The following is a 24281-nucleotide window of genomic DNA, read 5'->3' as shown; positions in this document are numbered from 1 at the left end:
TGTCGTGCAAAATTGGAACGTGCAACGATCGAAACCTCACGAATTGAAGAGTCTGTGCGACTAGACTCTATTTCTCTCTCGTAATCAGCAAAGTCACGTCCACCGTGTTATTTATAACCGGCAAATTCCCGTTTTAGCCGCGTGCTAAGCGATTATTTTCAAAGCTTCTCTCGCGTTCCTCGCATCGCATAAACACGAAACGCGCGAAAATCTGCTCGTAATCCTTACAAAATCACTTTTGTATTTTTCACAGAGATGGAAACGGGACGGAGGAAGGTGACTTGACGGAGCCATTGGTGACGTTTCCGGATCCAGACACTCCACCGCCCGCCACGGGAACAGTTACGTTAACAGGAGGTTCACCCTCGCAATTGAGCTCTCTGAACTCACTGAATAATCTTCACAATATGAGTCCACCGATCAGCATGTCGAACATTTCGAATATGACGAACCTACCTGCTGGACAGGAGACGATGAAATTCGAACAGAAAAAGATGACAAGTGCTTCCAAGACGAAGGTAAGATGTTTGAGGATAGCGAAGAGCTCTCTTATATAACAATAATAATAATAATAAAGCATACGTTAATATTAGTAAATGGAAAAGTCACAAATTACAAGTTTGATCCTGTCTCTTTCAGTTGTGCAATTATACGTCAAGTAGAATTGATTAATTTGTAACATTTACGTGCACAGCGTCACCTGTTTTATTGTCAAGCTTATTATGAAAGAGGATTTATTAGTATTGCTGATAATTTGCAATTTGTGGCTTGTAAAATTTCATTAACAATATTGGTTCAATTGTACAAGGACGTGATTTGGATATCAAATGGGGAAATAGAGATAGTGATTCAGATGTTTGGTACTTTTGTTTTGTAGATTAGATTGGTGAAAGATAAAGAAGCAGTATTTTGACGACTAAAAATAGGGAAAGTAATTTGGGTAAAAATTTAGCTTTTTTTGGGATTTTTAATGAAGCGAAGTGCCATGCTACGTGCATTGATTTGTGTGTATTGATTGAGTTGTAGTATGGCAGTTGAAAAATTGAAAGTACTCAGTTTACAGTTGATCGTCAGTAAGGTAAAACACAAAATTACAATTCACGTGTCACGTAAGAACAAAGCCAAATCCTACAACGAACAATTTGTACCGTGTCTTCGTACTTATAAAAACGATCTTATCTAGACATTCAATTTATCTTTCATTCTTTTAAACACTGATCTATACAGAGCTTAAAAACTTAAAAAGGAAACAAGGAGAAAGACCTAAGCGATGTATAGTATTACAATAAATTATATTTTATCGATTCAAGAATTTTTTCAAAGTTATGAAATATAATGCAATACAATGCAATACATATAATCTGATATAATACATTCTAAATCTCGCAAAGTCTCGTGATCATTTTATTATAAGCTTAAAAGTCCTAGAAACTCTAATTGTGACAATTTATCGATGAAAGTTTAGTTTTGGAATCGAGTCATTTTCTGTTCGAAATTGCGCGTGAAATAATCAATGTCTCGTGAAGATTGCGATGCTGCGCAATGTTTGGCCGAAGGTGCGGTTTCCTCTAGGTAGTCTAGGTCAAGGACTTCGAGTCTATCTCTAGGTAACTCCTCTAGCCAAGCTATCAATGACGTATCTATTCGGGACATGGTATTATCATCCAAGATCCGTTTATTTATCCTGGCATTTCATTGTTCATAATATTATTATACGTAGAATGACAGTCGGTTTCGTGTCGCTTATTTTTAATCGACGAATGTCACGCCTTATTCCCTCAAGAGCTGAACTCTTTCCGCTTGAATTATATTTTTAACTTCATTTTCGTGACGGCAAGGTCGGTGTTTCTACCCTCTTTCGCAAACTTAGGATAATATAGTCGAAAAATTAACGATCCTCCATTAATCTCTTCAGTCTTATTAACCTTTCTAAATCATTTACGCCCTGAGTAAAATTTCGCTCGCGAATATTTCTCAAGTGAATTTTTATTTTGAAAATAAACCTGAAAAATCTTTTGGATCTAAATCTCCTTAGAACCAGACGCATACCAATGCCATTTAACGAAATTAGACTTGTGTCTGTCCATTAAGCGTAAATCTCCGTAGAATCAGACAACTTGCGCCAATGCCATTTGGCGCGATTTTGGGCAGAGTTTCCATCTGAAGACAATGTTTCGCTTTATTCTACAAATTCTGCGTTTCTCTTAGCAACCGTGTGATACCTCCTCGCTGAGTCAAATCACCCTATCATAGGGTTGTTCGAATCGTTTTCTCGTTTTTGATAGTTTCTCTTGCTGGACCCTGGAATACACGACATTTTCTCATTCTTTCGTTATTATACGAGAGACTGATGACATCTCGTAACATACAAGTTTGATCATCCTGTGCAAAAATGAAAGTTACGTTACAAGATGTGGAAGGTTGGGCGACTGAAAAATTAACCGATCTACTGTAACATGGACATTTATTAATCTTCGATTCGTTTGAATTGCAGGTTGTTACGGACGGCTTTAGCGCTGAAAAAGCGACGGCGAATAGCGCCGAGATGAGAGCTTTACAAGCTGGCGACGTCTCGTACAAGGAGCAAAGCGCCGCGACGGCGGCCAGGGCGCGCGTCGAACTCGATGGCGTCTCCGCTGAGAAGAGCGTCGCCGCTGCAAGGGTGAGTTTACCATAAAATTGTCTCTGACAGTTTGATAAACTCTCGCGTATTTCACATACATTAGAACCTCTTAACTTACCGTGAAGATCGTGATAAATCATTCTAATAGGGTGCCGTATAGCGAGATCCAGAATAGCCAGATATGTAAAAATGAATGTATTCGTTAAACGCGAGCTTTACGAGCTAGCTGCAGAATTTCAATAAAGATTCTTTATCTCTTGCAAGGTCTACGATTGAGATCATGGAATTTCAGAATTGAGGTCTAGAAATGTGATGTATTTTACTCTTAACTCTGCAGTGTTATATATTAGGTTGTCGGAAAATGTGTTTTTTACAACATTGCACCTTCGTAGAAACGCGAAACCAAGTCTGCGGAATGTCGCGGTGTTTATCTCAACAGAACAAAATGAATCGTACGTAATTCGACAAAATAATATAAAACAAAAGAACGTTGTGCGTCTATTATTTCCTCATAAAACGAAAGAAACTTTTCGGACAACCTAATAGATATGTATAATTGCTTTCTTAGTATATTGGAGAACTTTGTGCTATGTAAGAAAATTTTAATATGAAATATGAATACGCAATACTAATAGTCACGAGTTTGATAACAGAACAAATGAAATTCGACAACCAAACTATCCTATCGATAGGAAGTTATAAAATTGAGAAAGAGGAGTTTGCTCTTACGATTCTTCGATTCGCCAATGATACGTTGTAACGATTCGCTAGAAATGATTATACAAGAGAGCGCACAATGTACGAATAACAAAGAACTGCCGTTTCTTCGAAATATCTGAAACGAAAATGAATAGAGCTGGCAGTTGTAAGATCAAAAAATAAATAATCCATTCACAAAGAGCGAATTGTAACATCTATAGATAGCAGAACACTTGCAGCAGTCTGTGTCCAATAAGATTTGGAATTTATTCACACGAAGTGAAACCTATTTTCCTCAAACTAGCTGCAAGTATCTTTCGTCTATTGTTATCGCCACGAATGTAGTTGAAAAGCAAATATCGCGATATCGGTTGGTTCCGGACGATCCACCGGAAGGCGTTGCACTGGGTGCGGCCTAAACTCAACTCGCGTACAATAGTTTGGCACGAAACTGACCGAGCTCTAGCAGAGAGAAACTTGCCTTCCCATGGGTCGTTGACACGATCGCTTCTCCTTGCTGATGATCTCTCGCGTTCGAACACCGACTGTTCTCACGCGATCGACGCATAAACATTTTCTTAAACGTCTCCGATGTTCGGGGAAACGCTGAGCCATTACTGCTTCGTTGGAACTTCGGCACATGTGTCACCGTGAGAGAAATCTGGAAGATTCGACTATCGATCTGATTATGATTCGAAAAATGATTTTCTCGCGGAATTAATAAAGCGTTTCTTAGCGATCTTTTTCTTCTAACGATGTTCACTTTAGGATTGTTCGATTAAGAAAGATAGAAACTAAATTAGGAATTGAGAATTTACATTTTGGAAATTACCATTCTGTCGCATCTTTCTGCGCTTGTAATCATTTCTATTGACAATAATCTGAAAGTAGTTTAAGAAGAAATCGTTTTAAATATACGAAACTAAGATAATTTTCTCCTAATAAATTCTAATCGCGTTTCTTTTCGCCCTCCGGCGACAAAACATCAACAGAGTTATCCGATCTTTCAAATTAATTATCAAACAACATCAAACATTATTATCCGAGCTTCTATTGCGGTATCATCAAACAGAAATAATCAAGAAGATTCGATCTAATTAACAACTGCCCAATTACAAAGTGTTTTGTCGAAGATAATAATAACAAGCGTGGAATATCCTTATAATCACTCGAGTCTATATATATGGCCGATTTTCGAGAAACACCGATAGCTTATCTTGAATCGATCAACAACTGTCGTTATTATATATTCATCCTCGTCTCAATTTCTTCCTACGTGGTGCGCAATGTCGAAGTATGTTCCAAGAACGCGTTGAAAGTATGTAGGTTTGTGGAATGGGGTTATTTGTCCGGTGAAAATCGTCGAACTCGCGTAAATCGCGAATCACAGGGCCTCGTTGTCCATTATGCGAACAACGTAACTCGTTTTCACCGGATACTCGTCTATTTACGCAACGTCCATGCGCTAAATTTAACCAGCGTTTTTCACCAGGCCACGTAGCTTTTGAGTCAGCTAGGGAATTTTTGACACAGAGCCACTGACTGCTACCACGATGCACGATGTTGTGTTGCTGTCTCAATTTATCGATGGCAATTCGACGTCCTGTTACGTCTCTTCCTCACTTTCTCTTTCTGTCTTTTCCCTCTTGCAATGTACAACTAGGTTAGGTTTATCTCTTTCTTGGAAGGTGGGGTTAGGTTAGGTTGATCTTTCCTTGAAAGGTAGAGTTAGGTTAGGTTGATCTTCCTTTGGAAATTAGGGTTGGATTAGGTCGATCCTTTTTCAAACATAGGGTAGGTTAGACCAATCTATTTTTTAATATTGCGATAATTTGAATCTCATTGTGACAAAATGAACAGTCCCTTACGGTATATTGTACATTTTTCGTTACAGGATACCATATTAACTGCAGATACATTATTTTCTTAAATTGTTAGGCTATGGTTTGCTAATAATAAGTAGATGAAGTTATAAATCGCTAACGTAGATTTTGGCAGTAAAACAGTACGTGATAATGAAAGAAAAGAAGTTTCTGTAGTTGTTTACCCCACTCAATATTACCAGTTACTTCAGCTCTGCTACCAACCTAGATCACCAGACGTAAATCAACTATATAAATCCGTACTCCGATCTACTAGACGTTGTAATACATTCTCGTAAAATATAGAATCCTCGACACCAACTACCAAACAATGTTAAAGTAAACAATTGTCGCGAAACGCGGACGGGAGCAGCCTGGAAATAGCCACACTTCGAATTTATCGCACGTGGAAGCCTCTTCCACAATTTAATGGAACGTTCGCGTGTCTACCCTTAAGACGATGGATTTTCCCTGGTTGCCGCGTGCCGTTCCCTCGAAATCGCATGTCCTTACGCGAGCCTTGACCTGTCCAAGGTTCTTTTCGCTATAAATCTACCCTGCTAACACGCATCTCCTCGATCGATCGGTTTCTAAAAATTTGTACGTGTTAGCGTAGTTTTCTGTGACAAATCGAGGAGTCCGTCATAGAAACTACCCCTGTGTAATTTATCGATTCTTTAAATGGTGAGCAGTGGAACGAAACATATGGAAAATGTATATGTTTTCCTGGAAGAAGACAGGCATGGACAAGGATCATCTTTCAGAGCTTTATGCTATGAGGCAATATTTAAAATAGGGAGTACCGTTTTGGAACTCGAGAATGTTTCTTAGAAGTAGTTCAAGTAGCCACGCAGCTTCTGGAAATTGGATTATTCAAACGGTTCGATACAAGAAAGTTCTATTACCGATCGGCCATTGGATGGTTCCAAAAATTGCATTCAAAGTAACCGCAGTTGTTGGCAAACACGTTTAGAGATTATTACGTGTGGTTGCATTTTCAGATGAATCACTGGATGCACGTGTCCTGTTACGCATGTGGCTTCGATCGAATGAATCATAGCTATCAGCTGGGAGAATTTTGAGATTGAAAGAGAGAAAGAGAGAGAAATTTGGAGTTCGTTACAAGGTTGAATATCTCGATCGATATTCTTATGGACTCCTACAACAGCAAGACAAGTAGAAAAATATCAAAGAAATTAACTGTTCTCGAATTTGCAGAGACTGTAGCTTCGATAACTTTGATTCTAAAATGTATTTTCATTCGAAACGAAATTTAAGTTTGATCAAAAAAGAAAATTCGACGAGCAATTCGAAGATAAACTGATACAAATGACAAAACGTTCAATTTGAAAAAATACTAATTTCCAATAGAAAAATCTGTACGCTTCTAAACATCAAACATCTACGAGAAACTTTTACACTTTTGGAGGATCGTAATAAAACTCGTCGCATGAAATATTAGAAATAGACTAGATAAACTGGATCTTTTTTTCTTGAAAAAAGAATTTTGAAGAAAGAGACGAATGTCTCCCACGCGCAGAGATGTTTCCATGGAGATGAAATTTCCCCTCGACTCATGAGGGTGAACGCGGTTCAAACGGAATAAACGCGGAACAAACAGCCCGAACGATCGATCGGCGTTTTCCCGAGGGCAAGGCAGTTAGTTGCTGGCACTGTTAGAGGTCGGTTCGCGTGTGTCGATGGGGCAGCAGTTGTCGAGCTTAACACGGAGATATTTCCCCGTTTTAAGGCCCAAAAGCGGCGCAGAACGGCGAAGAATCATGGCTAATGAAAGTTTTGCTAATAAATCGCCGAGAATGGTACGATTAAAATATTTCAATTCGATCTATAACACAGTGATTTCACTTCGGCTATGATGTCATGAGAATTGATCGTTTCTTTAGCTATTCTCGTAGCTAGTTTTCAAGAAAGGGATTGTTAAGTTTACGTGCATGAAGAAAGAAACTTGGTAAACGATAAAATCGTACGACGATTGTTCAATGAATACGTAACGTAAAAATATGTATCTTTATACGAAATTATTACGTCGTGGTATCATGAGTGAATCTGTTTTTTTGTGAATGTGAAACATTCGTCGCATAGCAACGTTACGTACTTGAAAATTTGTCTACAACACGGTAAATAATTCTGTAAGAAACAAAGTTGTTTGAACGTCACTGGGACGTATTGTGTATTAAATGATAGTCTGAATGGTGCCAAGTATTTCGCGGGGGTCCAAGAACGATTTACTTCGTTGCGCAACATCGTGTCTTTGTACTTGTTTTTCATAGCGCGGTTCATTCAGCGATGAACACTCATACAGTGAGATCAGCCCTCAAATTTTCGGTCGGATTTTCGGGAATCGGTGCCAACGAGAAACGTGGATGTCACCGATATCTCCGCACAACCGAAATAGAGCTCGACCGCGAAACTTGTCTCGGGTAAATTGCCAGCATCTCCTCTAATGTTTCTCAAGGACACGTTCAAGGCCTCCAAAGAGAGTCCACGAAAACCTCTCTCGACCGGAAGACTCATTTTCCTTCGATCGAGATCGATATTTATCATCACTAGACCGCGGATATTTATGGAAATTTATATTTTCATGAAAACAAAAAGGCAGGATCTAATGGTAGATTAATTTCACTTGTTAAATATTATAGCGAATACCATCTATATAGAAGTTTGGATATTTTATATATTTTTCCATATTACATTTTTACACCTTCGACCCTCCGATTTGCATAACTGAAAAGTTCTACCCATTTCTATCTATATCGGTAAAAAATGACAGGCTTCGGGAGTTTATTTCGAAATATATCTATGTAAGATACCATAAATTACAAACTTTTCTTATCGTTTCATTATTTTAGTATTTTAGGAAAGTTTAGCTCCGCGATAAAAGAAAAGCAATCGAAGAACGAACGAAACCAGAGATCCCATCGACTACGTTACAAATGTCCGTATAAAGTATCGAAATAAAGAGAAAATCTATAAACTATCAATGTTTATGTTACAGAATAAACGAAGGATAGCGCTTAAATTTTCCATAAATGAGCTACAATCCGCATACTAGATAAATTATAGCGTATTTAGAAAATTAATCAGAGAAGGAATCTTAGTAATTAAAGTCCGAGAAAAATATGAAGGAGCAAAGGATTATGGCGAGACGATTACGGAAAAATCGATCGCGGTATTAAAGCGTCGTTGATATTGTTGCATTAATTAATTATTGTCGTCTGTCCAATGCAATACAATTTTATATATAGAAAGAGACCGATAGCGTTATCGTGTAGTCGACCGATAATGATTCATGAAAGCAATTTTTACCAAGCTTCCTTCTGGTTCTTACGCCCTGATCGTTTCTCTATTCAAAGAAGACACGATCTTGTTTTTCTGATTTGAAAAAATGTCGATAACGTTATCGGACGGATAAAGAGAAATGCTCGCTTACCCGAAGAATTTACTCGAATGATCTTAAAACGACATTACGAAATATTCCAGGACAATTAATTTTTGAAGAAGTGGAACTTCAAAGATTATCACGTTCAAAAATTGCATGATTCGGAAGATAGAAAATACCAGTATCCGAGAACCGCGTCGTTCGAAAAATATAATTCCATGTCAATGCGAAATTCAGATGTTCGAACTTTCTATGTAAATATTTGACGATTACGCTAATAGCAGAAATGTTGCACGACTATAGTGTCACACGCAGGATTAAATTATTTATAAGCGCATCCGCCGAAATAGCAACGTGTTAATAAGCTCTTGTTAACAAAGAATACCTGTCGTCTCGTTGGCACGCGAGATAGTCTACGACAAAGTGTTCGTTATCTTCCAATGTACGTTACTTATTGTTCATGACGAAATTTGAAACCGATGCAGTATAATATACACGTATAAACCAGAATATAGTAAGGAAGTGTAGGTGTAATCGATCCACAATACACTACAGTCAACGTCTACCTTAATATTCCAAAGTCAATATTATTAAATCCCATCACTAGATGAATTTACAATATTCGAAACGCAATGTTCGTTCTTTGATCTTTCTTCGAGCCAACCGAATGGGAAAACCAAATCCAACAAAAACAACGAACTAAAGTGAACGAATGACGCTAATTTGGTTTCCCTCGTCATCACGGTCTCTCATCGGCCATTCTTTACATCGCGGAAGCGTCTGTTTGAACTATTGCACAACGTTGGCCGTGCAGGTATCCGAAAATTCGCGACAATCCATGCATCGGTACGAGTGATACAACCGTTATTTTTAGTCGTGGAGAAATAGAAACAACGCCACGGGATCGCAACGAAAAATCCGGGCTCACTCGTGTTCGTGTTTGGCCACGGTGCAGCAGAGATTCTGAACGAAATTGAACGCTCGTGGATGTCTCGTTGCTTAGTCTGGTCGCTTAGAGCGTCGCAACGACTCTATCGGACCTGTCGGTGATCGCTTTCACTCGCTGTGATTTCATATTACTTTTAATATCGTTATATTTTTTGGGCAGGAGGGAAGAGAGGTGAAAAAGAGGAATAAACGATGGTATTATCAGAGAAGCTGATATCGAGGTTTATCTTATCGATTCGATGATTAAAATTCGATCTGATTGTGAGTCACGTTAGTCGTGTAGTTTGTTATATAGTTCGAATTCCATGAACAGAGTGTTAGTGAGTTAAGGAGGATAAAAAAATTCGTGGTATCTTAGAGTATAATATGTACTCCAGTAGAGATGAGCGCACCGTGGCCAGTGCATCGCGGCGTCATGCATCGAAAAGTGTTCGATCGAGAACACGTGGTAAGTGATTGTGTGTGCTTTATCGTCGGTGGTAAATTCCTTGTACGTTGGAACTTTCGTGCAAGATGATCAGCGGTGAGTTTATTGCAATTTTTACGTTTATATTTTTCCAGTGCATCAAACTTGTTCTTCCAATGGAGATTAACATTGGAAGAGAATTCCATTCAAGCGTTATGCGTACGCTTTGCACAACACTGTATAGAACTGAGTAGATTATTGGACTGGAAATTAGAAATTTAGGAATTTGTTGATCGGAGTAATAAAGCTAGGAGTTTGACGGATAATCGAGATCCGACTGAAAGAATACAAAAATCGTTTTGCATTGTCGTTGATAAAGAAACGCAGGTGTTGCGTCGATATTCGTAAGAAGGGCGTGATTTATCTTTCGTGATACGAAGTAAATAGACGGATTTTGATCGGATGATATGTAAGGATATGTAAGATTTCTCTTTGGCAATTCGTTGATATAATTCCGCGTAATGGAGGCTGTCTTTTGATGACGTTCAATCACTTCGTTCTTACGTATTATTCTTAATATTATTCTTGATGTTATTCTTGATAAGATTAAGGGTGACAAACATCTTTTTCTTGGTCGATAACCAAGTAAATTTTTTAATCATTTTAGTATCTAATCTTACGTTATATTGATTTACGTATCTATAAAACAAAAGTAAAGTTATCACACTTAGCATTGAAGAATCACAGGAAATGACACGTTCCTTATTCAACCTATGTTTCCAACATTTTCTCCCAACCTAAAACAGCTATCTTTTGCTTCGTTTTCTAACTCATCTTGCACTCATTACATTCGATATTTATAAAATCTGCGTATTTGTCGCTATTGAATTTTCAACTTAATTCCGATTACAAAATCTCAGAAAATTTCATGTCAATCTTTCCATTATTTCCTTCGAAGATACAATATGTATTTCTTCTTCGCTTTATCAAATCAACACGATACCAAGTACACAAATTCCAACTTAATCCGACCACCATAACTCAACGATGGTCGATGAATGTTTCGGTGAACCAAGTGGCATTTATTTTCACTCGAGCCAGCTATTTGAAAGTCGCGTGTAGCTGACGTAAACGATCGTGGAAATATCTGTAGGCGGATGGCCGGACGAGTACATTTAAATTTGTCGAATTTGTTTACACGCGCGCGGCTATTCTAATTCAGCGAGTTCGCGCTTCTGCGAATAATAGAACAGAAACCTCGTGATTTTTAACGAAGCGCGAAAAATTGTCCACTCGGATGATCGGCTTCGGCAGCTTCAACGATACGATCCAACGGTAGAGAGCGATAAAAAGAGACGTGCAAATTTATTCACCACAACCACCCTCCTATGCCAAGTTGCGACCGACTACATCTTGGATTATAAAAAGAGAAAAGTTACGTCGCGTTTCTGAATTTACAAGTTATTTATGAGTCGATAAACAAGTTTGTTATAACCATCTTATTCATTCGACTTATTCATTCAAACATCACGATCTTCGTATCCGCACTTTTACCCTAGCGATGTATCTACATACCCATTCACATTAATTGAAACTTACACAAAAGAATTGTACGTAATCATCGTTCGACTAAATATTACGTTGTAATTCACTGTATCCGCCATTCAATTAAGTCACGGCTCTTTACACCAACTCAAACAAAAGTAACAAATTATGATGCTATTTCGAGAAAACCTTCTAAAGATTGGTAAGAACCAAAGGAATCTTCTCCACAGTAATTTTTAACGATGTCCGTACAATCGTTTGCTTTACAGCAATCCAAAACCATCGCAAACTACGTTGCTATTTCGTAAGAATCAATCGTATAATATCGTATGATACGATTATGAATCGTCAAAATTTTTCCTCCGTTCGCTCTCTTACTGTAACACGTCGTATTTACCAAAAATGCATTAAATATCCGTCGTTCAACCCTTGAATCACGTCGCTAAACGCTGATGCAAAACCATCAGAAATTATAATTCCACTCGGAGAACATGTTTCAAATACAGCTAATTATTAATTACTCGCGATTTCTCGGTGAAATCGCACTTTAAAGTCCAAGAAACAAATGATAAGACGATGGTGGCACGTGGGGACTCGTGTTGGCGCGTAAGGTGGCAGGGACGAGCGAAACACGGAGAACGACGCTGGCCGACCTCGTGACGATACGCTCGGATTATATTTAGAGAAATACGTCAGAAGCCGGAGCGCGCGCGGAGTGGTCGAGCCGCGGCCGATGAGCTTTCGACGGACCAGACTGTTATGGAACTGTGTCGCGGAAGCTCGTCCCCGAGGTTTTCCGCCTCGATGCTCGTTGGACAGCTTCGTTGGACTTTCTTCGACGCTTGACCATCGTTTCAATTCCATATTTATTGGTACTCTAATTTTTTCTAATTTTTTTTTTTTTTTTTTTAGTGAATAATAATTGTTAAGTGCGTCTTGACGGATTGGTGTTATTAAATTGAAAAATTTTTCAATTTTGTTTTATGTCTGCTGATGCTGACGCAGACTGAAAATTTACGTCAATAGTTGTATTTACCGGTGTTCGAAATTTTTCTTAGTTTTTTGTGATCGGTTGCTAAGTGTTTTTTCTTTTTTTTTATTGGTGTTAAATCGAAGGACATTTCTTCATTTTGTGTTATATTGACGATGGAAATTTAAGGACTTGGACGGTTCACGTTAATCGTTGTATTTATTGGGAACTTTCTCGATTTTATTGGAATCGATATGTTATCCGATGAAGCTGCGTATTGATTTTCCTCGATGAAAGTATGATTAGTAATCTAGACGAAAGATAGCAAGTGGCATTGAGATCAAGGGGCAATATTTGCAGAACGTTTTTCATGTCGACGCTTACCAATGTTCAATCCGAAATGTTTCCAATCGCTCTTGCACACTTTCGTATAGAAGAAACGTAATATAAATTGAATGTTCTAAAGAACAAACGCATAATTAGAAACACGAAACTCTCCGGATTGCCAGACAGTGGAACGAGAAACATCATATTTTTTCTAAAGGTTCGCTCCGAAAATAACATTGTTAAAATAGTAATCTTTTCATAAATAATTCACGAAGACTAGAAAGAAACATCTGTTTTATTTTTCATAAAAATATAATGCACACATATGCGACTGTTGGACATTCTGATTAATTATTCATGAAAGAATTTCATTCATTCAAAAATATTTATTCGCACGATAATATTCTACTTATCTTCTGAAATTGTGGTTGAAGCAAAAAAAAGAAAAAAAAGAAATCTAAAAGCTTGCAACGAGCTCGACAAATTTTTCATTTCTGATTTCTCATTCGACAATACTCAAGAATAATATCGACCTAAGTCCTAATTAAAAACGATTTAAATATGCAAAAATGCACAGAATGTCCAAAGAAAAATGCCTGTTATAGCATCTACCAAGGGATGAAACAAGTCTCTATCTACCTTCTACTTCGTCAATGGTATTCATGAAAATATGAATTTGCATAAACATTAACACTTAAAAATATATTACCGATTTTTCTGCGATCTTATACTTTTATAAAGAGAACCAGTACTCCCTTCACTTTCGAGAATTTTATATATTTTAATATACCTATATTATGTTATAAATTTCTGCGCCATTGAATTTATCAAAAGTATTTTACACAATTTGCATAATTATTATTTCATTAATATCGATATTTACATAATTCTTATGGATAGAAAAATCTATTTATAGGTATAAAAAGACCACAATTAAAATTTTTATCTGCGTTATCGTCCCACTATGCACCACTAAGAATCAGATCATGTAGTCTCAGTCTCAACGAGACGTTTTCGCAACGATAATTGCGCGAAAGAAGTCTCGTCCAGTAGACTCGACAAGAGCTCAGAAGCGCCTCGATTAATAAGAGTTCTCTCGCCGTCACGATAAAACGATGAAAATCTGCTGCTACTTGGAAGTCACAGTGGCGCAATTGTGGCTCGCGTTCCGATGTTATCGGATCTCATCCGCGAATTAGCGTCGTTATTAGCCAACTCGCAGTAAGTGGATCTTCGATGTCACGCTAATTCCTTACAACACGCGTCTCGATATTAAATATTCGTGTCTGCAGTCCGTTGAAATTACAGTCTATCATCGACGCGTTTACTCGAAATATTCTCCAGTTCTTTGAAGTTCCTCGATACTGTTCCGCAACTTTATGCGAAATATTCTCGGAATGTTTTTGGAATTTCACTCACTGGCGACTTTTGCCCAACCTGTTTGGCGCTTTTGTTTTTGTATACCGAGATCTCGCGATGTTTGGAGGTTCCCTCTCGATTCGAAATGATTTGGCAACACGAACCAATGAAGCTTTAGTTGGATTTCCTAGAAGTATTTTTGAGCATCGATTTTCTGCGAATATGCACTCTATAACGTGGAACTTGCTATTTTCGGTCGAATTTAATCCAGTTGCTAAATTACGAATTGCTTTTATTCTGCTTGCTGGCATTAAGTTTTGTTCTTCGTTCTAAGGGTTTATATCTTTGTGATGTATAACTATGACAATAATATAGTTTGCAAAGGATCTGTGGTGTATTTTTATTTAGCTGTTTACTCGATGAAATATTTCAAGGCTACGCTTTCTCAAAGTATCTTTCCACGTTCCTTTCCCTCCTCGAAACAATCTTGTAGTAAATTGAAAAATGCTAGAGATATTTTTAAGCCTTTGTGTCGTCTTTGAAATAGTTTTGAAACGTTATCTTCACGTAGGTAGTTAAAATAGTTTTGAAACGTTATCTTCACGTAGGTCGTTGAAAGACGATTTTATGCGGCTCGTGAGTCTAGAGCTCGTAAAAGTATTAATAAAAACCCATGCTTCTGTTTGTTGCAGGAACAGAGAAGCCTAAAAGCTGGCGATCTGTCGCACCAGGAAAGCAATAACATGGCTGCATCCACGATGAAGCTACAGAGCGATTCCTTCAGTTCGGAGAAAGTAAGAGAAAGAAAAACAGAAAATAACAGCAACGCTCTTTAACAATCACATCTCGGCGTACGAAGTTCAAAAATTGGAATTAAAAGAAAAGACCATTCACAGATATTATCAACAACCAAATAACTCAATAATTCGATTAACACGTTCCTAAGTACGTTATATATATATAATTAATTAGAATTAAAATAATACGAAGAGCATCGATCAATGTTGTAGGTAATCGTGTTCCTATTTCAAAACTTAAACGTTAATATTAACGTCCAGTCGTACTAGGCGATACAGAGAATATCGAAAAGAGAAACAAAAAGAAAGAGAGAAAAATTAACGTTATTCACAAAAATTCCTCCGTTCCAAGAACTCTATATTTCGCACTATATAAACGTTAAAAAAGAATCGCACGTGATAAATATCCCACAGTTTTCCTCGAAAACCCACGATACCAAGAAACGTCGAAACATTCGATGGTCACCATCAAGTAGAATCGTTCGTGTTTGGCCAGCCACCAAGCAAACATTCGAAAAGCACGAGTCCTGTACCGTTCAACGACCAATATATTCATCCTCCGTTATGCTATTTGGCACATGTGCAGACTAGAGGCGCGTCCTAACGCTCTTCGTAAATTTATACGCCATCATCTCCGTCGTGAAAAGTGGGATCTGCAAATTTAAACAGTGACCAGCTTGCGTCGACGTTCAGTGTTTCTCGATTTCCCGACCGGTAGCACGACACCGTGTCCCGGAAGACGATGGAATCCACCGCTATGCTGCGGAAGTGTAGCCTCGACTCGAAATTGGTAGCCGTTGTTCTCAGCTTTCTCATAATTCTTTCTTCGAATCTTCTTCGTGTTGGTTATTGGTTTGGATCGATACGCTCGTAGAGAATGTTCAGTCGTGTGGTTTAAATGACGAGATAACTCGATGTTGAAACATTAAATACAAAGAATGTTCGTTAAGACGCTCGGTACTAACTGATTCGCTAAAGACTGTGTATTGATCGCTATTAAAATCGCTCGAGACTGGGACTGAAAACTGGTTACCTTACGATCGCGTTCGTTTATTTATACTAGTCAGGAGAAAATTTAAATTCGTCTTTGTTTCGCGTTTGCTCGTAGCGGCCACATTGTGTTGCCGGAGTTTACTTATTATTATTACATTATATATGTCTTAACCATGTTGATACTCCGAGGCGAACAACATGATTCAAATTGTCCTGTAGCTCATGTGTCGCTAAATGCTCCTTAAAGAAAAAGCGAGCGTTTCAGAGGAATTTGAGACCTCTTGGAGCTTTCATTGAAGGATAATTCTTAAGAAATGTTGAGCTTCGAAACTTTGGAGATCCTTTTCGTAGATTTGGAGAATCTGTTAAAGAAAAGTTTCTTCAAGAGAAATAGATTTTTATCGTCGTCGTGTTTTGTCGTTTTGTTAATTTTTTTGGTAAACTATTTTATCGAAAATCGTGAGATAAATAGATTAGGATAAGTAGCGCCGAGCTTAAATCAATTGAAAACAAGTAGAAACGTGTAGAATATCTGCTAGAAAATTCTAGCAAATATGTCTGATAGTATCTAATTAAACTGAAAATATATATATATCAGATCTTATATATATATCTTTTCTTTATCTAATCCAGAAGCTTCACCGTAAACTCTTCTGATTATTGAATAAACCACGTGATACGGAACACTTTAAACCGATATTTGATAATTAAGACAGAAAGAGAGCGTGATATTTGGTGTGGATTCTAAACAATAGACTTAAGTCGAAGATGATGTAGATTAGCTTTTAATCAGCGATAATAGAGAAGGAAGAGTAGTGGAAAAGTTTGGGATGTTCCGTCGTGCTTGATGCGTTACGTAGCGATACAGAAATAATAAAGATACGGGGAGCGGACGTGGCACAGTAGTGATAATTCTCTGTGACGCCAAGTTACGGCATGTTCAGCGCCAACCTAAAACGTTTATTCTAAAGATTGACGATGTCCTTTGCGTCTGATGATTCGTATGATCAAGAATGATTCATCTATATTAAAATTTCCGGAAAACTTTTCATTTCTTTCAGTCGTATTTAAAGAGTTTGTTTTACGGTTTAGGGTTTAAAAAGAGAAAAGACGAATTATTGTCTTTTTATATTCAAAATTTCCACAAGTTGTGAGAAAAATGACGAAAAAAGATATTTACACTCATTTTGATAAAAGGTTTACATTCGTCGTTATTATTTACGAATTACGAGAAAAATAGAGAAACATTGTATTCACAGCTTCATTGCAATTTTGAAACTTCTTAAACAACTTTAACAATTCTAAGAGGGATTGTCTTTTTCCATTTCAGAAAGCTATGGCAGCACAACAACAAAGACAAACGGTCACTTCAACCGGGATCTTCAACCATGAGAAACACATTTCTGCAGCAAGTTCGCAGTCAAGTATCACAATCGCGAAAGGAGTCACCTCAAAATCTTCAATGATCAGCGCAGCGAGTGCAGTGAATCAACTGATGAACGGCATGAGGCCGGCTGAAGATGAACTTCTTTCTCTACCTCTGGACGATCTAGACCTTCTATGCTCAAAATCGAATCCCCAGGATGTCGATCGAGCCATCGCCAAATACTCTAATTTCCTAGATAATTTCGTGGAACGGCTAAAAGCCAACGATTGTAAAAGTGGCAAGGCACCGTTGTTATTAAACAGAGTGAACGAAATCATTAGAAAAGCGTGGGCTGTACCTACTCATGGTCACGAATTAGGTTACACCCTATGTAACACCCTTAGAACGAGAGGTGGTCTTGATTTATTAATGTCCAACTGTATAGCCAGCGATAATGAACTACAGTTTTCTTCGGCCAGACTATTAGAACAGTGTCTGACCACAGAGAACAGGGCACACGTAGTGGAACACGGTTTAGAGAAGGTTGTGAACGTTGCCTGTGTATGCACAAAGAATGCTAATTCGGTGGATCATTCGAGAGTAGGCACTGGAATCTTGGAACACCTGTTTAAACATAGCGAAGGGACCTGCAGCGATGTGATCAGGCTAGGTGGTCTAGATGCTGTTCTATTCGAATGTAGAAAGAACGACATTGAAACGTTGAGACACTGTGCTGGTGCTCTCGCCAATCTGTCTCTATATGGCGGTGCAGAAAATCAGGAAGCCATGATCAAGAGAAAAGTGCCTATGTGGCTGTTTCCACTAGCTTTCCACAATGACGACAACATTAAGTACTATGCTTGTCTAGCGATTGCTGTATTAGTAGCTAATAAGGAAATAGAAGCTGCAGTGTTAAAGTCTGGTACACTGGATCTAGTTGAACCATTTGTAACCTCGCATAATCCCTATGAATTTGCCAAGTCGAATCTAGCACATGCACATGGTCAGAGTAAAAATTGGCTTGAGAGGCTGGTACCAGTACTAAGCTCAAAAAGAGAGGAAGCTAGGAATCTGGCAGCTTTCCATTTCTGTATGGAGGCTGGTATCAAGAAACAGCAGGGCAACACGGAGATCTTCCGTGCGATAGGAGCCATTGAACCGTTAAAGAAAGTAGCTAGTTGTCCTAATGCAATTGCCTCCAAATACGCGGCGCAGGCATTGCGTTTAATTGGGGAAGAGATTCCTCATAAACTCAGCCAACAGGTACCTCTCTGGTCTACAGAAGATGTCAGAGAGTGGGTGAAGCAGATTGGATTCGCGGAATGTGCACAGAACTTTGTGGAAAGTAGAGTGGATGGTGATTTATTGTTGCAGCTGACAGAAGAGAATCTCAAAGAAGATATTGGTTTAACAAATGGTATCAGAAGGAGAAGGTTTACCAGAGAATTGCAGAATTTAAAGAAGATGGCTGATTATAGCAGTAGAGACACGGGAAACTTAAATAGTTTCTTGCAATCAATTGGTCAGGAGTTCTCAATCTACACATACAGTATGCTTAATGCTGGTGTTGACAAAGACTCCATCAGGAATTTGTCTGAAGATCAATTACTGACAGAGTGTGGCATCGCAAATAGCATCCATAGGTTGAGGATATTAGATGCTATTAAGAATATGCAGCACAATCAGTTGGGTTCTTCGGAGGATGAATCACCAGATAAATCCTTGGACGTGTTTGTTAGTTATAGAAGATCAAATGGATCCCAGTTAGCCAGTTTATTGAAAGTCCACTTGCAACTGAGAGGCTTCTCTGTGTTCATTGATGTTGAAAGGTTAGAAGCCGGCAAATTCGACAATAACCTGCTGCAAAGCATCAGACAGGCAAAACACTTCCTCCTTGTGCTGACGCCCAAGGCTTTGGAAAGGTGTATACAGGACAGTGAATGCAAAGACTGGGTTCATAGGGTAAGTTATTGATTCAATTTGTTTTTATGAAATGGTATTCTTGCTGATATTATTAGAAAGGTGGCTTATATGACATTAATGGTGTTTACAGGAGATTGTAGCAGCTCTACAATCACAATGTAATATAATTCCTATCATAGACAACTTCCAGTGGCCAGAGCCTGAAGAACTCCCTGAAGATATGCGAGCAGTTTGTCATTTCAATGGTGTACGATGGATCCATGATTACCAAGATGCCTGCGTAGACAAACTAGAAAGGTAATCATAAACATTTATTAACACATAAAAGTTAAAAAAAGACACCCAACTTTCTGATGCTTACAAAATTGAGCTCTTTATGTCTGAAATAATAAATCATTATATTTTAGAAATATCAAACTTTCTGTACTGTACATAATTTCTCTTTTTCTTCTTTTTTATTGATGTTTCTGCAATCTCGGATCTGAACATATGCTGAAGATTTTCTCAAAAGTAAAAATTTGGTTGCCAGGTTTATGCGAGGCGAAATACCAGTCAGATCAGATATCCCAAGAAGCATCGCGCCCAAAGACGTGACGCAACCAAACACACCGGGTAACACAACCATAAGACAGCCTCCGAACTATCAACGTATGCACAGTAATGAAAGCAGGGGCAGTGACAAAGACTCGACAGGAGGGAGAGATTGACTAGAGGGCCCGCCCACAGCCATACCGAGCAGGTATCTATCCTTTCGACAAAAATAATATTCATCTAGAGGATTAAACTCTTACTAAATTTTGGAGTGCATTAATTCTAACACAATTCTTTTATTTCTATGCAGCCAGGATTAACAATCACGCTAAAGACAATCAATCACGTCTAGGTCAGTCGAGGAAATTTAATCTTACATTTATGTTGTAATTGATGTCTTATCGGCTTATTCTTCACATAGTCTGCTTTTTTTTCTATTATTATTGTGTATTTTAATTTTTATTATTTATATAGCCATGAAGTGTACTAGATATTTCAATGTGTTTCATCTTAGAATGATTCCTTTACAACAACAAAATTTGTATTCATATCATATTTAAATATATAATAATAATTAAAGAAATCATTGTAAGATGAACCAATGATATGTGTATAATCGAAGAACGAAGCAATATTTCATATATGTTAATCTTGTGCCTTAAAATAATAAAACTATAGAGCTGCATGATTGTTGTACTTGTGACTGTATCAAAATAATTGTGCTTATTTACTAATCTACACAATTAGAATCCACTACTATTTCTACTCTCATTGCAGGCTTAGAAAATCGTCAAGTCCGTCCCGTTGGTTAATGGGTTTACCGCCTACGTCTCCACGATTGAAGTTCACCCATACGCAGCCTGGAGGAAGTCCAGTGCCACGAAGACCTCCACGACATCCCCCTTCTCCGTCCACCAGATCTCGTTCGCTGGAACTGTTAGATCAAGATGAGAAGAAATCGGTTTCTCCTGTTAGAGAGCCAGAAGCACAGGCGAGACCAAGGTCCAGAAGCTTAGACGGTTTGTTAGATGAAGATATAGTGCCAGAAAAGAAGACTGGAGAATCATCGAAGCCAGGCAACGAGAGCGAGATTGACTCCAGAATATCCTTGGAGGTTTTAGACAGACTTTCTGATACTAAAGTAGAAAACAGTCTTTTTCAAGTTGTACCAGAAGGGGCACAGAACAATATAGATAGAGGGCCAACTGTTAATCTTCATTCTCACAAGTCTAATGATCGGAAAGCAAAGTTGAATGGAAATCAAAGTCCAATACCAATTCCTAGGCAGCGATTAAAAACAACTACAGAAGTAAAATCGGAATCGGTTAATATTGTAGAGCAAAAAGAATTGCAAAAATCGTCAAGTTTCGAGGAGAACAACGACAAAGGGGAACAAAATTTACCAACACGACCACCGAAACCGAATCGATTCGTGAGCGTAGATACAGCGTTGTCGTCTGTGACTTCGAGCATGGAAGACGAGAAGGACTCCCAGGCTAGTTCAGAGAACGTTGATCCTTGTGATAGTAACACAGAATTGAAGGAACGATTGGTCGTAACGGGAAGCGATAAATCGACACTGCTCAAAGCAAAAAGCTGTGGTGCGGGGCTAGACTCTGACGGAAGCATTTCGTCGAACGAATACAAGTCTAAATCACGGGAGCAGGGCTCGTTGCTCTCGCTTCCAACAGGAGCCGAGCCGAAGCGAAAAAAGAACTTTATGGATAAATGCGTGAACAAAGTGCGATCTTTTATGAGGAAATGACTTTTGTCAGATTATGATGATACAAAGACTTGTTATTTAATTTTACGATGATTAATTGTAGTATATAAACGTATTGTTGATCGAGCTTGGTGATTCCAGCTACGCGATGTTTCGCAACCAAATATCGTATATATTCGCTCGTCGTTCAAACTGTTTTCCTATTCTATATTAGAAGTTGTTTTCGAGATGTACAGACTCGCCTCGATAAACAGTATTTCCTTTCCCTATTTTGTATCACACAATGATGTATCGTGTAATGAATGTACATATTTAAGATGATCGAGAAAAAGAAGGAAAAGAAGAAAAAAATTATGTAAAGTCTTTCGAAAGTCAAATTATTACTAGCCATGAGTGTACACGATACTTAAAAAATGTACAGCGAATAAAGAAATGGTGATAAAGCATCGCCATGGTAAAGTTGCGAGTTCTCGTAGCTTTGCTTCTGAACAATGACAGGCAACATAAAAGTGTAATTAATGTTGTGCCTATTACAAAGTGTCTTTTTAGAAATTCAGAATTACGAGATGCGAGATTTCTCTCAGATACACAGAAACACGAAAGAGTAGCCTGTTTATTTCCAGGTGACTTTTATATTTCCTTATCAAATTGTATTATAGATATACATATGTTATAAATGCGTAGATAGGTAGCATTGTTATTTGTAATACTATTTTTTAGTCGGTTTTTTTAGGATATCGTAATATAATGTTCCATTTGCGACAGATGTTGCGAGTGCTGGCAGCTAACCCGTACGAAATAATAAAAGAAATTTTATCGTAACAACCGGTTACGCTATATTTTATTGTTTAATAACCGTTTTTACTGTATCACGTTTAACTGATGTTACGTTACATACGTAGAAAATTCGAACAAAATCCGTACGAAGTGAACCTTACGAAGCTTCGATATGTACTATTCTAAGATCCTGCCGAAGAATCAAGAAATGTATATTTTACCAAAGTTTCGTAAAGTAAACATAAGAATTTTATCAAAAGTTTGTTTCGCATAAAATAAATTTTATTGAACAAACCAATACAAGTTTAATTTGTTATCAAACACCCCACAATTCTTAGTGTCATAGATATTATACTAAGTATTATGCTAGATAAGAACACACTGAATTTGTCAAGAATATTCCAATATATTTTAATACATAATCATAATATATAACAATAAATATTATTTTTGATTTTTTATTAATTAGTATTATCCGATGATATATATGCAAATTACTAAACATACAATAAAAAAATTCATAAAAAGTAAAAACAATGCTGTAGCCTTCATAGCATGAAACAATTCGTATACTTAATAAAATTAGTAGAATATTTAAAATATTTATATCAGGTATTATTAAATATACAAATATACAAAATATATCATAAATATACATTAAAATTATCAAGCTTAATAGCGAAATTACTTCATTTATTTATAATATCATCTCTTCCTCTGAGTCGTCTCATTAAAATCATATCTTGAATTTGAAGAGTCACACGCTTTCCATGCTGTGACAATAATACACAATCTTCAAAAAATTGAACTAAATATGCTTCTGCAGCTTCTTGCAGTGCTTCAAGTGCAGATGGTTGTACTCTAAGTACAAATTATAAAATTTATAGTATGAGATCTTTGATTTACTTTCAAAATTCAAATATTTATATATTATTTTAAATATATATAGTATATATATATATTATATTATTAATAAATAAACTTTACCTAGTTACATCACTTCTAGGAAATAAATCTATCATAATTTCTTTAACTACACGAGCAAAAGCTAGTTTTGGTATAAGCAATTTTACACTTTTTCTGAAATATCGAATTTCTTTCAAAATTTGCATCTTTCGAATTTTGCGTCTGTCCACTAAAACGTCAGTCTAAGAAAAGTATATAATAATTAATAATAACGTTCTGTACTTATTTATTTATTTAGTAAGATTTGTAAATAACATTAAATTTATAAAGCTATGCTGTGATTAAAACCTGTTTTTCTCAAAATATTCTTACCCTAGATTTATCACTGCGTGCTGTTCGCGAACTGTCAATTGATCTAAAACAATAACACTAAATTTTATAATAACATAATTTTAACATAAAGTGTTAATATTTCACATAAAAATATTGCTTGTAGTAATGTATACATCACGTGAATCTCATGCATTTGAAAATGACAGGTTCAAATGAAACAATTTAGGGACTTTTTTTACAATAATTTTTTCGACAATTAAATCCATAAAAACTATCATAAACGGTTTCAGATGTCCAGGTTTCATTAAAAATCGTCATTATCTAATATATTTCACTGTATGAAGTTTCTAATATTAATTACACAATATATCTATGACTAACCTTGCATCAGATTTTCGACGTACCATTTTTAATATTTGACTTCACTTAAATTATGATGTACGTACGTTTTAAATGCTTTTTACTATATTAGACTGTTTGCACTTTACTTAAATGAAAAGTTAAGTCATAAGAAAACATAAAAACACAATTAAAAACAATTTCACTTAATGGCGCCAAAATGTGAAAAGCTTGGCGGGAATTCTATTACTTGAGACAGTGGACATTTATGGTTAGATGACTACTGTAGTAGTAAACCAATCCAATCTATTTCAAACTTTCCGTCGTTGTTACCACAGAACAAAGACTCGATTAAAACAATGTATACATATTTTTACGTGACTAATTTATATGTTAATAATAACATGAACACAGCAACTTACCTACTTAGAAACGAAGTTCCACATGTAGGCAA

General features: G+C 37.1%; 2 protein-coding genes across 9 annotated transcripts in view; one reads left to right on the top strand and one right to left on the bottom strand.

The window, feature by feature from the left end:
- LOC126915956 (NAD(+) hydrolase sarm1) overlaps positions 1-22552 on the top strand; it is a 137811-nt gene extending 115259 nt beyond the window's left edge. For 6 of the 7 annotated variants that reach the window (XM_050721213.1, XM_050721211.1, XM_050721212.1 and 3 more), the window contains 8 exons: positions 254-518; positions 2495-2662; positions 14832-14933; positions 17260-19257; positions 19349-19515; positions 19748-19957; positions 20060-20101; positions 20527-22552. In XM_050721213.1, the coding sequence (XP_050577170.1) occupies positions 254-518; positions 2495-2662; positions 14832-14933; positions 17260-19257; positions 19349-19515; positions 19748-19925 (2878 nt within the window). In that variant the 3' untranslated portion in view covers positions 19926-19957; positions 20060-20101; positions 20527-22552. The remainder of the gene's footprint in view (positions 1-253; positions 519-2494; positions 2663-14831; positions 14934-17259; positions 19258-19348; positions 19516-19747; positions 19958-20059; positions 20102-20526) is intronic. The other variant, XM_050721209.1, reaches the window with a different exon arrangement.
- A 279-nt stretch (positions 22553-22831) lies between these two features.
- Positions 22832-24209, bottom strand: LOC126916033 (uncharacterized). Of its 2 annotated transcripts, none has more exons than XM_050721387.1 (4): positions 23870-24209; positions 23528-23570; positions 23237-23397; positions 22832-23110 (listed from the first exon to the last, which is right to left on the bottom strand). In XM_050721387.1, exons 1-4 carry the CDS (start codon positions 23893-23895, stop codon positions 22939-22941), a joined length of 402 nt encoding a protein of 133 aa, XP_050577344.1. In that variant the 5' UTR covers positions 23896-24209; the 3' UTR covers positions 22832-22938. The 2 variants fall into 2 exon arrangements, with proteins under 2 accessions (XP_050577344.1, XP_050577345.1); XM_050721388.1 differs by lacking the exon at positions 23870-24209 and adding an exon at positions 23662-23841.
- Between the last annotated feature and the right edge of the window lie 72 nt (positions 24210-24281).

This window comes from Bombus affinis, chromosome 5, assembly GCF_024516045.1.
Source record: "Bombus affinis isolate iyBomAffi1 chromosome 5, iyBomAffi1.2, whole genome shotgun sequence".
Classification (NCBI taxonomy): domain Eukaryota; kingdom Metazoa; phylum Arthropoda; class Insecta; order Hymenoptera; family Apidae; genus Bombus; species Bombus affinis.
Note: the sequence above shows the minus strand (reverse complement) of the source record. Positions and strands in the feature narration are given on the sequence as shown.